At 40.6% G+C, this 17304-nt stretch overlaps 1 protein-coding gene across 2 annotated transcripts in view; it reads left to right on the top strand.

Annotated features, from left to right (window-relative positions):
• The window catches only part of FGF14 (fibroblast growth factor 14), a 613591-nt gene that overhangs the window by 396985 nt on the left and 199302 nt on the right, over window positions 1-17304 (top strand). The window contains exon 1 of one of the 2 annotated variants that reach the window (XM_079138648.1): window positions 12542-15352. The exons of the other annotated variant lie outside the window; for it this stretch is intronic. Coding sequence (XP_078994774.1) covers window positions 15160-15352 — 193 coding nt within the window. The 5' untranslated portion in view covers window positions 12542-15159. Of the gene's footprint in view, window positions 1-12541; window positions 15353-17304 lie in introns of those variants that run through there. 2 annotated transcript variants of the gene reach the window in all.

The raw sequence follows: 17304 nt of genomic DNA, 5'->3' as shown, positions 1-17304 counted from the left end.
ATCATTGAAATGTTCTGAAACCAGAGGGCAGGAGTAAATAGAAAGGTTTTTTTAAAGCAAAATTTTAAAGTCTGTCATATGAATGAGGGGAAAATATCTTGTTCCATGAGCATTTTAAGGCGAGAGATGACTGAACATTTTAGAAAGTCAAGGTTTCGGCTCATTCCGGGAAGGGAATTCTAAAATATGAGCCATATGCAAAAGGAGAGGGGACATTCTGTTGGTCCCTAAATTATTGGAGTGTTCAAGTAGAAACAAGCAACTCTTGAGTGTTGTTAGAATAATGCAGGACTAGAGATTATAGGGTGCTTCCTAATGAAGTTCTGAGCAGAAAAGTAAATGAATTGAACAGATTCATCTCTGGAACTCTGTGGAAGTAGCTATTTTTATTTCCCTAGAGAAACCCTGAGGGTTTAGCAATATTGGTTTAACTGTGTGTGTGCCTGTGTGTGTGCACACGTGTGCATATGTTTGTGTGTGTATTTTAATCTACACTGACTGAGCAAGAACAGTTACACTGTAAAATATTTACTTCTATGAAAAAAATAAAATTGGATTGTTGGTACCAACCAGCCCAGGAAAGTAGAGAGGGAACACTGTAGGTAACTCCATCGCTCCAGGCTGAAAAGGAAATTGATGATCGATTGTGTATGCGCACGGGACCATCATGGAAACTGAGCATCCCAGGGTCACACGTTTATTTCAGTGTTTATCAATAAAGCATTAATACTTGAATCAGAGACACGAGTGGAAGGATTACAGTGGAATGTGTTTGCCTGGGAGCCAAGATACAATGATACAGAGAGCAAAGCTTTACTGCAGGAAATTAATTTTGCTCTTTCTGACATGAGACCTTGTAAATACGCTCAACCTGTGAATTATATTACTCATATCCCTAAAAAGCTACATTGAAGGTTGTCTCAAAGAATATTGCAACCTTGATTTTTCAAGGATAAAAGATATTTTGTTATTATTTTGTTCTCCTTTTCTTTTGGTTTGTTTTTCAAAAATCATTTCTTGAAACAGTATTATTTTACATCCCTGGAAACATAAGATTTTGTTTAAGAATTCTAAGCACAGCACTTTTGATACCACATAGGTAAACTCTGCTTTCACACTAAAAGGATAATAAAATTACATAAAAGGTAGAAGAAAAAGCATTCTAATCAGCTAATGGATATCCTCGGCACACTCCTTGGCCACCCTCTACGCATGTGTTGCCCTCCTTCTGGATCATCTAAATCAACATCTCTCTTAAGAAAGGGATGAGGTTAGCACCTGATGATCATGCAGGTACCACATGCTCCTTGTGAAACATCAGGGAAAAATGCAAAGAATAAAAAATAGAGCTCTAGTCCACACCCACTCATAACACCATTTATACATTCATTTAATATGTTTTTATGTTCATTTTATGTAATGGCATATAGCACCCATGTGCTATGTCTTGAGTACATTTTACCTGGAATGATTCTTTCTGGACTATTTAGAAATGTGTGGGGAAAGTCAGCATGTAAATAGCCAGTTAAATAAATGGATCTTATTGCTAACCTATACAGGAAAAGGAAGTTTTCCGTGAATTACCATGCAATTTCTTTCTATGAAGCTGTGTCCTAACTTGGAATTTTTTCATTGCTCATGATCTGCCCAGAATCCCTGTCTTCCCCTTGTCTGTTGGTGATTGGCTCTCATCTTTGAAATCTTAATTCTAAGTGTTACTGTTTCCATGAGACCTTTCCTGACCCACATGAGGCAGAACTGACTCTCCACTGTTCTTGTACATGCTTTACGTGAAGAGTCTCACTTAGTCACATGCAGCCATCTTACCAGCTCTGCTGAGCTGCTGGAGGGTAGAATCACCTTCTGTTCTGTTCTGTCTGACTGCTGGGTCTAGTGATGGAGAGTTAGTGCTCACTAAATCTCCTCAGTGACTAATGAGTGGATGAATGAAATGGGTTGAGCATATAAACTAAGATATTTGTATCTATAAAAAATTATCTTTGTATAAATATATTGATTGTGGTAGTCCAGTTTTGCAATACAAGATGCAAGAATTCAGATTCACTCAAGTTATTTAAGATTAAAATGCATAGCTGCACAGAAAACAATGCAGATATATTATCTGCAAAGCTGTGTTCCTAAATGGACAGTTGTATTCCAGAAATGCTCTGGAGAGGGCAGGAGAGCTGCTCTTAAGTATTTCTTAGGAAACACTATTGTGATGTGGAACTGGGCTACCCTCTAAAATCTCTGTTGAAGGCTTGGTCCTCAATGCAACAACCAATATCCGGGGGTGGGTTTGGGAAAGTGACTGGTTTATGAGGTCTCTAACTTAATCAGTGAATTAACCCACTGGGCAAATTTGTAATTTGACTGTACTACTGGAGGCAGGTGGAAAGTGGCTGGAAGAAGCAGGTCACTTGTGGCATGTCCCCGGAGACCATGTATTGTCCATAGGCCCTTCCTTTCTCTCTCTGACTGCTTCCTGGCTGCCATGAGCTGAGCAACTTTATTCTGTCATGCTCTTCTGCCATGATGTTCTGCCTTATCTCAGGCCCAAACAATGGAGCCAACAGATCAGGGACTCAAACTTCTAAAACTGTGAGCCAAAAATAAATCTTTCCTCCTCTAAGTTGTTCTTGTCTGGTACTTTGGTTAAACAATGAAAAACTGATTAAAACAGTACTGAGGTGTGACAGGGAAACCCTTCTACCCAGGATATCTGAAGAATGGAATTCAGGACTAGGGCTGCTTCCAGTTAGCTGTGTGACCTTGGCAAATTAATTAACCTGTATGGGTGACTTTATCCATTAAAAGTGGTGTTATTATATTAGGTCATCTATAAGGTTACTTCTTGTTCTAACTTTTAAAAATGGGGAATAATAGTGAAATGTAACATATTAATGTTTCAATTCTTAATCCATAAATTATTAAAATTGAAAAAAAGGACTCTGATATGCAGTGATTTTCCCTACTTATTGAAATTATGAGATACAAACACACACTAAAAAGCAATTTTAGAGTGCTTTAGTTATAACATGAAAATTTGCAAATTGTGTTAATTTTCAGTAAATAAAACAGAAAAAAATGTCCCCAGGTTATTACATTAGTAATTTATGTCCTGAATGATAGTATTATCTTCAGTCTCATTATTATCAAGGAAACAAACTTGGCATTAGGATGAGTATCTCCCCTTGTTTTTTCATGTCTTTCCCTTTTTCAAAAGTGTCATGAAAATCCATAGGTTGGTGGCATCTCCCCTTCTCCCACACACACAGTAACCCAGCTCATAGCCTGAAGACTTTCACAAACTTCTGCCCCTTGGGTTTCCTCGAGTGATTCTGCAGTAGGAGCAGCTTCTTTTAGAGAGGTGTTATTTTTGGATGTTTTGAAAAGTCAGAGGTTACTTGGGGTGAGAGAGAAAAAATGGCACCCAAGGCTAGGAAGTTTTACCCCTGGGCGAAGACTCACAGGGATCAGAAGTCCAGCACCTCGGACTGCTCTTTCTTATTCTCTTCTTCCCTTTGAGAAACACTGTGCACCTGGGTTGCTTCATCCTGGGGAGGTGGAGCCCCTGGAGTCCAGAGCACTGTGCTGGGGAGCCCTGTGGTTAGAACCAAAAAAAAATGCTCCTGAGAAGCAAAGAAGTCTGGGCATTGGTGACATGAGTGAGCTGAAAAGGTAGAATGACCCTCCAAAAGGCCACCAAGAGGCCACTGTACAGTCATAAAAACAAACTCTAACAAAGGCTGGGAGGTGTCCTCTGACTCTCATAGCGGGATACTGAGGGTGAAAATTTGAACTGCGTGATGTCAAAATATGTTCTGTTACTCTCTCCTGTCTGTAGTCAAAAATCCTGACATAAACGATCTGAGGCTTGTCTTACTTGAACTAAATCTCTTGAGAGGATCACTAAGCCCATTTCATGGGGAAATGAACACAGGCTGAGTATGGCTGAGCCATCTTCTCCCTGACACAGCTGACCACATCCAGGAGGCATTTTGGGGAAAAGGTAGACTAAAACCCTGCCTGTTGGGAAGGATTTATTGATCTGTCATTTATTGATCTGTCCTCGGCAGATATGTACATACGATATGAATGAAAACTTGTCAAGTGGAATATCTCCATTCTTGACTCACTTCTTTTAACTACGGTTCTCTCTCATCTCTGGCACAAGGAACTTCTCTGATGTGATTGTGTTAAGGAATTGAGATGGGGTGGTTATCCTGGATTACCTTGGTGGGCCTGATGATAATCATTGGAGTCCTCATAAGGGGAGGCAGGAGGATTGAAGTCAGTGTTAGGAGAATTGACAATGGAATCAGGATGATATGGGGCTGCAAGGGAAGGACCACATACCCTAGAATGAAGCTGGCCTCTAGGAGACTTTTTGAAAATCAAGGAAATGAATTCTTTCTCCAAAGCCTCCCAAAAGTTCTATCCACATCTTGATTTAACCCTGGGAAATTGGTTTGTAACTTCTACTTCTAGAACTATAAAAGAATGAATGTGTGTATTTTTTAATCAACCAAGTGTGTGGTTATTTGTTATAGAAGCAACAGGAAACTGATACTGTAGGTTACTGAACAAGACTCAGGGAGATAATTTGAGGATCTATTTTTCTTCATGCTTCCACATAAAGTGGTAACTAGGCTCAGGAATAAGTCATTGATTTATAATTATAACATTTCCTAAGTGCACATACTTTGAAATTAGCTCAGATGTAGATTACAAAATCAGAGACAGATTAATAGCTGCTTTTCCAGAACTCCAAGGCCAGAACTCCAAATATTTAGCTGGATTTCCTGAAAACCTACATACTAAGGTAAGGTTTGGTCCCAACGACTAGAGACTGAAAAGCAAGATTTAGAACGAGGTAATCACTTGGTTGCAGAGAACTTTTGGAGGACTGTAGAATGTAATAGTCCCTGATGAACTTTGAGGTCATATGATTAAAGTATGTGATCTTTGATATGCTGTCTTTACCTCAACTGTATCTTTAGAGTTACTAAACTGTGCCAAAAACACTAGGAATTTTTCATGTAAAGCTATTTTTAATACAACTGGAAAAAGTATGTCAAAAAGTTTAATGTCAGGATTAGAGGTTATTTATCCTTAGCATTTATTATTATATTCCAAAATTTTCTGAATGAGTATGCATTTCCTTTAGAGTTAGAAAGCATAGCATTGGATATCTTGTGCTCATTCTTTCTTTGTCTCCCTGGATAGCCACGGGTTATTATTCTGGTTTTGGTTACATATTTCTTCAACAGTTGGATGGAAACTGTGAACCCTGATGATATCACACTGCACATGCAAACCTTTTTGAGCATAATTTTCAGGGGGAATGACAGATAATCCTACGCCCATTCTTGAAGCTGGTAGGAGTCCTTGGCTTCACATGAGGGGCCCTATTCCACCCCTGATGCTGTGATAGTCAGATCCCAAATAGTTGCTTCTGGGTGGCAGGTAGTGTTGGGGAGAAAGCAAGAGTTTGCTCATGTTCTTCTGCTTTCTAGCAGTAAAAATCAGACAATCGTGGAACTTTCCTGGGGCTGAATTCTCTCTCCTATTGAATGGACATGGTGACACCCACTTCATTCAGTCTCAAAGCTCTTTGCAAACCTTATACACACATCATTTAGTTGTTTCATAAATTGAGATACATAGTGTTATTTCAAAGTGAAAGTTATGAATGAAATAAATCCTCTAATTTAACATTAATTTCCACTTTACTGTTATCTAGAAACATTTATTTTCTCCTTTTCCCTTTTAATTTACACATAATTTGACATGCCTGTGGGGCACAGGGAGACCATTCAATACGTGTACACACGGTGTAATGACCAAATCTGGGCAACTGGCACTTCCATCTCCTTGCACATCTATGGTGCCCATGTCTCTAGAGCCTCTGAACTCCTCTCTCCTAGTTTTCATAAGATAAGTGGCAGATTGTTGTAAACTACCGTCACCCCACCATGCCGTGGTCTCGGTGTCTGCTATCTAACCTCCCTCCACTCGCCTCCCCTAACCACCTTATTTTCCCAGGAGTCACTATGCTACTCTCTTCCTTGAGATAAACTGTTCTGCTGACCACACAAGACTGAGAATATGGAATACTCGTGTTTTTGTGCCTGACTTATTTCACTTAACATAACATCTTCTACTTCTGTTTTGCCTCAAATGATAGGATTTCGTTCTTTTATAGGATTGATTAATATTCCCGTGTGTGTGTGTGTGTGTGTGTGTGTGTGTGTGTGTATCTCACATTTTCTTCATCTATTCTTCTGCTGAGGAACACCTCAGTGTTCCTTATCTTGGCTATTGTGAAAAGTGTTGCCATGAATGTGAGTGTGTAGCTCTCTTGATACGCTGATTTTACTTCCTTTTTATGTACACCCTGCAGCATTACACCTGGCTGGTATGGTAGTTCTACCAGTATTTATCTGTATATTTATTTAGTGGTGCTGGGCATTGAACCCTAACCCTTGCACATGCCAGGCAAGCATCCTACCACTGAGTTACATGCTACCTCAGTAGTTCTACTTTTAGCTCTCTGAGGCTCCTCTGTAATTTCTTCATAATGGCTATACAAATTTATAATCCTACCATGAGTTTATCAATAGTTCCTTTTCTCTACATCCTCACCACCATTTCTTACGTTTTGCTTTTTTTAATGATAGTCATTGTGACTGAGTTGAGCTAATATATCATTGTGATTTTTTTTTATTTGCATTTCTCTGACGACTAGTACTGTTGAGCAATTTTTCATATACATTTTGGCAATTGGTATATCTTGATTTGAGAAATGTCTCATTACACAATTTGTCCATTTTCAAATAAAGATTATTTGGGTTTTTTATCTGGCTTTTTTTTTGTTTGATTGTTTTTGCTAATTTTGAGTTCCTTATATATTCTGGATTAAAGTACCTACATTTCTAAGGTGGTAATGAAAACAGTTTTGAACTGTAACATTGGGAACTGAAAGTTTTTAGATTATTTTTTAGATTATTTAGATTATTTTTCTTCAGAAATCACTAACATAAAAGCAGAATCTTTGCGGTAAGATCATGAATAAATTTTTTTTCTAAAACATTTTAGAGAGTGAATAATGTATTTTGTCTGTTGAGATATTCATCAGTCTTTAAAAATCCATGGATTTACCATTAACATTGATGGTATTATTATCTTCCACTAAAGTTTTAAAGTAAGGAAATATAATTAAATATTCACAACTTTTAAATGAATGCTCTACACCTTTTAAATTCACTTTAATATAGAATGCTGGAAACTGCTAAGAATATTTTTCCAACTTATTAGCCAGATTTTAAAAATACACTAGATTTGTAAAGCTAAGCCATCTGTTAGTATCAATCTGGTATTTCTTCTATAGGGAAAAATGCTCACAAGTTTTTGGTACCAATACTTTTCAGTTTTTTCTTTATTGAACCAAAATATCAAGCAACAATAAAATTCCTTCCAGGTTTTTTTAATAGATGGAAATCTGTTGCTTACTAGAAATAAATGTTTCCAGCAAAGTTAATCAACAAGACTGGTAGAGCATTAATAAATTACTTAGTTTTGAACATCTGAAGTACTTTAACATTCCTTTAGACTACCCTTTGAATCTGAAATAAAGGTCAATAATACTATCACAGAAAAACTAAAATATAATTTTGAACTTGGACTATAATGACCCTTAATTAACTAGTTGAAAAACTGTGTCAAGAGCATTCTTAACATTATTTTTTATGTTTTTCCAAATGAGTAAAAACAAGGGTCATCAGTATTTACCACATTTCCAGAAATAAACATTTTCAAATAGAACCTGTAAATCTCACACAGAAGATGGAAATAAATGCCAGTGTACACTTTTCATCATGCTCAAGTCCAACCCAAATTAGCTTGTAATAAATTCATTTTTGCAAAAGCAATGTTGAATCCTCATATTTTATCCTTAGTTAGGTGATTTCTAGGAATTTCAAAAGTGATTGACACAGAGGAAATCATGTGAGGAAATGGAGTGAGCAACTCACTATATAGAGATGATAAAACACATATAGAGAAAATATGTGTGGAAGAGTTATTTTCATCCCATGTGCCTTTCCAGTTCAGTGCTACTAGGAGATGTGGATATTAAAATAAAAACAACAGAAAGATGTTTCAAAATACAGGTGCTCTGGATCATTTAAAATCTTTTTTTTTTTTTTTCCCCACCAAAAGTTATGTGGCATCTAAGCAAAATAGAGAGTATAACAGGTCTGGCAAAGGTATAATTGCCATTTATAGACTTGTATAATGCTATTATACCATATTTAATTGATCTTAAGATGAAAATTGTTTTATGTATAAACACATCTGAAATTAGTAGGCTAATCCATGGAATGACATATTTTAATGAAGTGGTTTTTTTCCTTTTCTTTGATATGTAAAATAATGATACATCTTAAAATTAATAGTTTCCTAGAGTTGATGAATTTGGGAAAGTTGAAATAGTGTCTGTGACAATGGCAGAAATTCAGGAAAAACAGGCAGACTATTACTTTGTGAAAAATAACAAGTGAAATAATTTAATACAGATATCAGTACACAATATATGTCCTTAGGATATCTTGTTTACTTGGAAAAAAATCAAAAATAAAAACTGTGAACTTTTTTAGCAAACCTTGCAAAAAGTTATCTGTTTGGAACTCAAGCCATTTATGTAACAAAATCACCTAGAGCATCATAGAAACTCAGAAATCAAAGGCAAAATCCCCCTTTAATAATGAAACCAATATTAATAAGGCTATTTCTTATTTACATGTTTTCTTCTGTTAGGATTCACTTACTTTTATGTTCATAGATAATTCTGTAAAATATTTTCATATGGTTTCAAATTCTGTGATGGCCTAGAAGCAAATTCAAAAAGGGGCAACCTGAAAGCAAGAGAGAAAACAGTATGTTCTTGGTGGGGTAGGGACTGGATCCTAAGGATCAGTAGTGAAAGTTCTCTCTAGTTAAAGAACATCAGTGTCACATCCTTGAAAAAGCCCAGTACATCATGTCTGGCTGAGTTTAAGCCACCAAGCAAAGGCAGAAGTACTCTCGTTATTCCACCTATGGAGTTGAGATTGTATGTAATCTAGCTGGAATTTTAGGTATCTTGTTGCGTAAGGCTATCAAGCACCATAGGGTAATTCATCCTTGACAGACTGGGCTAAGCAAGATTTTCTGTACCTCTTACTTGGCATTAACTGTCTGTCTATGCATCCAACTTCCTAATATTTCAATAAACAAATATTTATTGAGAACCTACTCTGCTGACACAATTTTAAGCTCTGGATATGTGCCACTAAACAAAGAAGGATGATAATATTTTGTCTTTACATTTAGGCTTATATGTAAGCCTCATCAGCTTATATTTTAAAGGGGGGAATAGATAGAGAGAATACATAGAAATTTTTAAAATCCTGAGTATTTATCTAGAACCATAAAACCAGGAGGCCAGGGATTGTCTGTGCTTGCAGTCTGTGATTTAAATAGCTTAGTGAGTAAATATTTAAGAAAAGAATTGGAGGAGGCGAGGGTCAGATGGAATAGGAAAGTCTTATCACAGGAGGTACCAGGTGGGTTGAGGATCAGCAAGTGGTGAGTGAAGCGAGAGAGATAGAGATGATGTCAGAAAACAAATGGAGGCCAAGGTGAAACATAAATCATACTAGACACTGGAGGCCATTGTGAGGATTGCAATTTCTGTAGAGGTGTAGAATTTTGAGCAGGGTTGTGATGTAATCTGGTTTTTTACCTTTAATGCTCAGACTGCAGTGTTAAGGACATATGAAGAAGAGCAAGGTGGATCCCAAGAGACCAGTTAGGTAGCTGTTGTACTAGTCCAAATGATGATGGTTTGTAGGTAGCTGTGGAGATACTTAAAGTGATCATATTCTGGATATATTTTGAAAAATGAGTAAATATATCTTGATGAGCACGTAAGGGGGAGTGTTAAAGAGAGAATGAGATCAATATGAAGTCAAAGCTTTTGGCCTAAGGAATGAGACGGTTGGGGGTTGCTGTTCCAGAGACAGGGGAGATGGAAGAAGAGAGGTTTAAGAATGAAGAAGGGTAGTTCAGTCTTGACCATGTGAAATACAAGATGCCAGTTGTGCATCTTTGTAGAAGAAGTTGTTCTAGCTTCTCTTCAGCTAACCAGTACTGTTAACATAGGCATAATGGAAACATTTAGAAGAGACACAAGATTTGGCACAAATTGGAGATGGCAACGTTGGGGTGGGTAGCATTAAGGTTTTACAGAGAAGCTATCTGTGCTGAAAGCTAAGCCAGACTGTACACCTCACAAGGACAGAGCTCAAAGCTCTATTTTTTTTTTTTAACTTTAAAAGTCAGCTGGCTCACCTACTGGGTTGATGTAGAGTGACCCAGTGAAGACTTAACCTATGGATCAATTAATATCAATGAGGAAGAATTAAGTGGTTATCAAAGCTACTATTCACTAAGTTTCCATTTTGTGCCAGGTACTACTCTAAGTACTTTAGTATATATGTTCTCCATAAATTCTCATAATAACCTTATCGTATTGTGACAGTTTTACAGAAGGAGAAACTGAGGCTTAGAGAGGTTAAATAAACTGCTTGCAGACACACAGTCAAGTCTCTATTTGTCTTGCTCCGACCACTGTAACCATGGCTTTATATTTCAAAGAGGAGCGTGAAGAAGGGTCAATAAAATGTTCCAGATAGAGGGAACAACACACACAAGTAGAAGTCCAAAGGAACATAGGTGACTTCAGGAGGTCTTCTAGTGCGGAGAAGGAGTGGATTAATAACCTTCTGAGGAACAGATGTCTGTGTGACAGTCTTCAGTTTTAGAAGTGTTTTCTCAAAGGCCTTCATAATAATTTTAAGAGGAAAGGCAATGTTTTTATTCTTAGTATTTTGGGTTAAGGAAATCAGTTTACAGGGTTGAGTTCACAAATCTAGTAAATAATGCCTAAAGTTTGAACTTAGACTTCTTTCACCAAATGTAAGATATTTTGTTACATTTCAGATTATTTAAAATCTTGTCCTTTAAGGGGTGAGCAAATATACATGCATATACATATGTGTGTATACATATATACATACATACACATATACATACATACATACACATATATGTGCATATATAATATGCACGTAATATATATTATTTGAAAAAGAATTTACAGGATAGAAATGAGGGGGTCTGGAATATGGTGATAATATTAGAGTTCATCTGTTGAACAGCAGGATACCGCACTAATATATTTACCTTAAATATAGTTGAGCATATTTTCTTATCTCCATTTAAGAGAGGAGGAAATTGAGACTGAGAAAACAAAGCAACTTTCTGGTGGTCACCATATATCCAGGGAGTTGTAGAATCAAGAAATGAACCAAGAGTGTCTGAAATGACTTCAGACTCCTACCATTTGGTCCAGAGCTACACTACCTGGGCAGTACTTCATTTGTGTGTGTGTGTGTTTGTGTGTGTGTGTGCGCACGCGCCTTTATAAAGTCAAAGGTGAAATTAATAGACCCCAGAACGTTCTGATGAGCGAGAAATTCTTTTCTGAATTATAGTAACCTTTGGATTTGTGTTTGTGCCCGGATCCTTTTTCAACCTAGCTTCGCATGCTCTATTATCACAGCTTAAGACAGCAGATGGCTCTCTTGCGTTTTCTTTCACTTATCTCCATCTGTAAACAACTAACCCGCGTTTTGGGGGAGATAATAGGAAAGCGCAGGGTTTAAGCTAAAAGACTTTAATTATCCCAATTCTGTCCCTCTCCCCTATTTCCTGTTAAAATAGGAAATCACAAAGAATAGACACGACCTCTTGAGGTTTGTGAGATTCGCTATCTGAAAGATACCCCTAGCCCCAGGAGTCCGGTGTTCAGGCGCTGTGCCAGGGGTCCAAAAGCATCAAGAAAGCAGAGTATTTCTCGGTTGTTGAAAACCAGAAAGGCTTTGTGCTCCAAGGTGTGGTATTAATGTCCCTAGAAGCAGTAAGGATTAATTTCCGTTCCGTCTTGAAAAAAGAAGGGGGTGAAAAACTGCATTCAAGGGGGAAGAGTATCAGAGACCCTCACGGGCAGCTTCTCTTGTCCATTCAACTGACCTCTCTGCTTGTGGAACTACCCCGGGCGCGGTCCCTGTCCGAGGTGCTGAATCTCAGCCTCCTCTGGAGGTTGGTGAACACAGAGGAAAGGGTCTTTGGGAGCGGATCTACCTGCCTGCTTACCTCCCAACCCAGAGATTTGGGAAATGACTGCAGAATGAAAACATGCCTGGAAAGAAAATATAACATAGTTATAACATGAAGTTCAATCTCATTATTTTTAAATTAACATACCTGGCACATGCATCCAAAGGTTTAAAAAAATCTTTAAATCAAACTAGGTGTGTTCGTGGGTAGAGCTGTAGCAGATTTAAAAGGTCACTTAACATTTTACTTCTCTGAAAAAAAAAATCGTTACAAAAAGCTTTAGATAAATCTATTTGCTTTAATCATGAAGTCATTCAGAAATTCCAAAGTAGAACTTCTAAAATGTCCAAATGGCTTCTCCTCAATAATGGAAGTCAGGAGTAATGGCTCTTAATGTTCAGTGGAACTTTTTCAGTGAACCAGAAAATAACAGGTATATGTCAATAGGCATTTTATTAGGCATGTCCATCTCTGTATAGATGGCTCTCCCCTTGCTAGGCAGGTTCATGGCAATACAACATAAATACACACTCACTAACAATGGAAGAACAAAGACATATGAAACAGAAAATAAAGTCATAAAAGTAGAACAAAATAATTAGCATCCCATTTTCCTCACTTTTACTACTTCCTGGGCAATTAGAAACTGCAAATTTTGGCAAAGTAGCATGTACATTCCTTTAAGTAATTAAGGTATTTTGTTGATGTCACAGCAAGGTGGAGAAAATAAATTTACAGAGTATGCCCTTTAATATTAAATGTTATACATTATCCTGAAGTCAATGTCGTCTGCATTGAACCCAAATCTTCACCCTCCATTAGATTTAATTCTCTCCCCCAAAGGAGACTTGTTAGTAAATATAGAGTACACATAATAAATAGCAGCAGAGCAGTGACTGCTGCTGGGAGAGGCCATGAATTAGTGTGTGGAGCAGGTGTCCAGCCTCCCTGTAATCAGTTCTTGGCTGCACTTCTCCAGCTTGCCTCTGGTGAGTCTTTGTAGTACTTTCTGCCTATTCCTGAGACAAAGAAAAAGTATGTTTTGGCTCAGAACTGCTCCCAGGGCTGCCTGTGTCGTGTGCGTCCCCTTTCCAGCTCTAAAGCAGTCACTGGAGAAGATTTTTACAAGGCTCTTGATTACCAAAGGAGTCTTCTTTCTCTATCTTCCCACTGGATTGCGAGAAGTCTAGTTTTTACGGGTTTTTTCTTTACCTTCCTGTGATGATAGCAAAATACAGGGAAGAAGCCTGGAGCAAAAGCCACACTTGGTTCTGCCGCTCAGTGTATCCTAGAAACCACAGAATCTGTGTTCGTCCAAGCATGAAGTGTTTCTCTCCCAAGCTCCTTTTTGCAGGTGCCCTCCATTCTCTCCTTTCCTCTTGGACTTTCATATTTTCAGTTATCCAAGACAGAGCACTGTCAGGTCACAGGCAGAGAGCCGAGGGGAGGAGGCAGCAGCTGTTAGATTTGAATTTCAGACACAGTTCATATGGCTTTGCTCCATGACAGAGCTTGCCAAAAGACGGCAGCGCATATGAGTGTCCTCCGTCTGGTTGCTTTTTGCTGTCACTAGAATGCTGTGACATCCTTTCTTTTCCCTTCCCCGCACCCCCAATATTTCTTTCCTGTCTTCTTCAATATTCTCCTGGACATTTATCCTATCCAGCTGCTGATTGGAACCGCAGGCAGTGGCTGTCATTTCCTCCTCCAAGGACTGGTTAGCAGTTTGGGGAATGGGGTCTTTCCATAGTACATTACAACATTTCTCTTTGCTTCTCTTCTCTCTTTTTGCTCCATGTTGCTCTTTCACAATGATAAACCTACCCTTCCTAACAGAGGAAGGGAGAGTCCAGCAAGTTTGGGTAGACTAGGTGAGGAGTGGAGACGCCTCCCTCTTCCAGACACCCTCTCCTCCCGCCTGGTCTCCTTCTTCCCACCTCCTGGCAGCAGTGGGGGGACTTTGGTGCTAAAGGGATTAACCGGAGAGCAGAAACCACCTCGCCCTCCAACCGCTGCTCACAGTTTCTGTGGACCAGGACCCACGTTCAGACCCAGAAGCCCCAGCTAAGCCGCGGCAGCTTCAGAAACCTGGGAGTTTCTTCTAAGAAAAAGCGCACGATATTCCTTCCATTCCACCTGCTTTGGCTCAGCGTTTTACCACCCCACCCCCTGCAATCCATTCTAGCTTTCTTTTTATTATTTTAAATCATTATTATAAATACTATTTTTTTTTCCTTTCTGAAGAGATACATAGGAGGGAGACCACATAGGTGGTGGGGGTGTAGTGGGGTGGGAACGGAGCGCTTTGATTAGCGATCTCAGGGGAGAAGATTGCTCTCTCCAGATGCTGATTTCCAAAGCACTTGACAATCACCGGCAGAAGCCCAGAGCAGGCGGCGGCGGCGGCGGCACCTGCCCGAGGGCAGCTAGAGCCGGGCGCTGAGACCTGCCCAGCACGCCCCGGACCCACGGACCCTTTGAGACACTGCCGGGACCTGTCCTCCACCCGGTGCCCAAGAAGGAAGCGGCCGGCTTTACCTCCCGCGGGGGAGGCGGGCAGGGCAAGAAGACAGAGCTTGTTGCGGTGGGGACCCCCGAGAGGGTTCCGGCGACGCCGGGTGACCGGCAGCGCCCGCAGCTGCAGTCCCGCTCTGGACTCAGACGCGGCTGGGAGGCAGCGGTCAGGACCTCGGGCTCCCGGGGTTCGCCCCGCTGCCCGGGCGCATTTCCGCGCCTGGCCCGGCTTTTGGTGGACAGGGCGATGGGTCCTAGTCGGGACTGAGCGCCCTTACCTCTCTCCCGACCCCGCCACACCGCCCCTCCCTCTGCTTCCCCGAAGGCGAGCCACGATCTGCGCCGCCCCTTTCCTCTCCCGTGCCCCCAGCTCCCCTTCCTCTGTCCCCTCCCTCCCCGGGACCCATTCCCTGGACCACCATGGCCGCGGCCATCGCCAGCGGCTTGATCCGCCAGAAGCGGCAGGCGCGGGAGCAGCACTGGGACCGGCCGTCTGCCAGCAGGAGGCGGAGCAGCCCCAGCAAGAACCGCGGGCTCTGCAATGGCAACCTGGTGGATATCTTCTCCAAAGTGCGCATCTTCGGCCTCAAGAAGCGAAGGTTGCGGCGCCAAGGTCTGTGTGGGTCACCGTGGGGAGGTGCGCCTCGGAGGGCTCCGTCTCCTGCCGGATGGAGCTCTCCCGAGCTCCCGGCATCCCCGCCCTCCTTTCCTCCTCCGTCCTGCTGTCCACCCCTCCCCAACCCCCAGGTCTCCTTCTGAGCGCCATCCGCGGGGAGCTGAGTCTTCTGTCAGGCAACCTGTAGCCACTAAAAACTCAACCCCGAGCACCTAGTAAGTTGGCCCGGTGCTCTCCAGCCGCCCGCGGGCGGGGAGCTAGGAAACCTGTCTGGGCTCCAGACTCCTGGCTTCCCTGGGCATGGAGTGCGACTCTAGAACACTGGCAAAGGGGCTTCCTTCCTGCAAACCTCGGATCGCGCTTGCTGCTTGCAGTCCCATTCGAGGCTCAGGAATTTCGGTGTGCCTGGCTTCACTTGGCCTCCTGAGACCTCCAGGGTTCACAGACTTGGCGAAGTGCTGTGATCCCTAAGGTGCCCTCAGCAGGGCAGGAGTAAGAAGTGAGCAGAGTCGGGTGCGCGAACTAAGGAACTAGTTCGAGATTTACCAGAGAGCTGGTTATCGGACAGCTCTGAGAGCTTGCTCTGAAGTCCCTTAATCAAATCTTGGGATGGGGTCCGGGCGCAGTGAGTCCCAAGGTGGGTGAGTCTGAGTGGCCGAGGGATGTTGGAGAAGTATAAATCCCAAATATGAAAAACCTCAAAGTGCATGAGGCAAAACAAGAAACGACCACATGTAGATGACCATAATAGTTACCTTACTATAGGTATTATTATTATCATTATTATTTTGAGAAACAACTACGTCTAGCATGACCTTCTTTTTCTGACTTTAAGAAATGTCAGGGTCTGAGAAGGCAACCCACTCAAGAGATGGAGCCCAGCTCGTGTCCCTCTCTTTGCTTGTCTCCACATGCAGTTGCTAAGGGTGGTTGTTGTAGGAGCATGTGGGGTGTTTTGCAAGAGAATTGGGGCTTGCTTGCTTTTCATAACCGAGTGGGCTTGGCAGGAAACAGAAAAATGTATTTACATTAATGGAGTATGCGTTTGCTGGCACATTGTATTCTCGGTGCCCAGCTGTGTTTGTTTTAAGTGTCGCTAGGAAGACAGCGGAGAGAAGCATATATTTTGCATGTTTTTCGAATGTATGTGTGTTCACACATTTACAGGTTCGTGACCAAAAGTTTTAATATGTGGTTTTATTTTTAAAACAAAGACTAACACTAAATAGTTTAATAAGACAGTTGTTCATTGTTACAGTAAGAAATTAGAGATTACTTGCTCCTAGTTTCAACCTTAAAAAGGCAAACATCTGAGAAATGTCAGAGTGCATATCCTAAGGGAAATACAATGACATAAATGGCAGAGGAGAAACTTTTTGTAGAGTAGGGGGAAATAATCTTTCTGACCAGTGCACAAGCTTTTAGGAAAACTGAATTTTTGCTTTTGACTTTAGCCTAGAGCCTTCCCCAGCACACCTGTGTCATATCAAGTCCCTTGCTCTTACTACTGTTCATGCTGGAGCTCCACCTTGTCATTAGCTGCCCCTGGTGGCCTGTCCCCCCATTTCATCAAGGTGTCCCTTGGAATACAGCCTTTACAATGGTGGGTTCTGAATTGACCATCTCTTTTTAAAGTATATGAATGTATTCTTTTCTAGATGGACTTATTTTAATACAAACAATGACACAGTTATTAAGTGCATTCTTTAAATATATAGCAAGTAGATTATATTATAAATGTGGACTACAAACCTTGTGTGTGATATTGGGTGATTAGCTTCATACTTAGTGGATTTTAAGATAGGGTATATGGTTTTTCTAGTGTACAAAGATATCTGAGCTCTCTAACAGTCAATTTCTATTTTCAACCTTGACTGCTCTCTTGGTAGTCATGAATTTGAGATAATACACATGCCTCAATGGTCTGTAAGAAAACTGCATTTAAGGTC

The sequence above is a fragment of the Sciurus vulgaris genome, assembly GCF_902686455.1.
Source record: "Sciurus vulgaris genome assembly, chromosome: 4".
Lineage (NCBI taxonomy): Eukaryota > Metazoa > Chordata > Mammalia > Rodentia > Sciuridae > Sciurus > Sciurus vulgaris.
The sequence above is the reverse complement of the archived record's forward strand: the minus strand, read 5'-3'. Positions and strand labels throughout refer to the sequence as shown.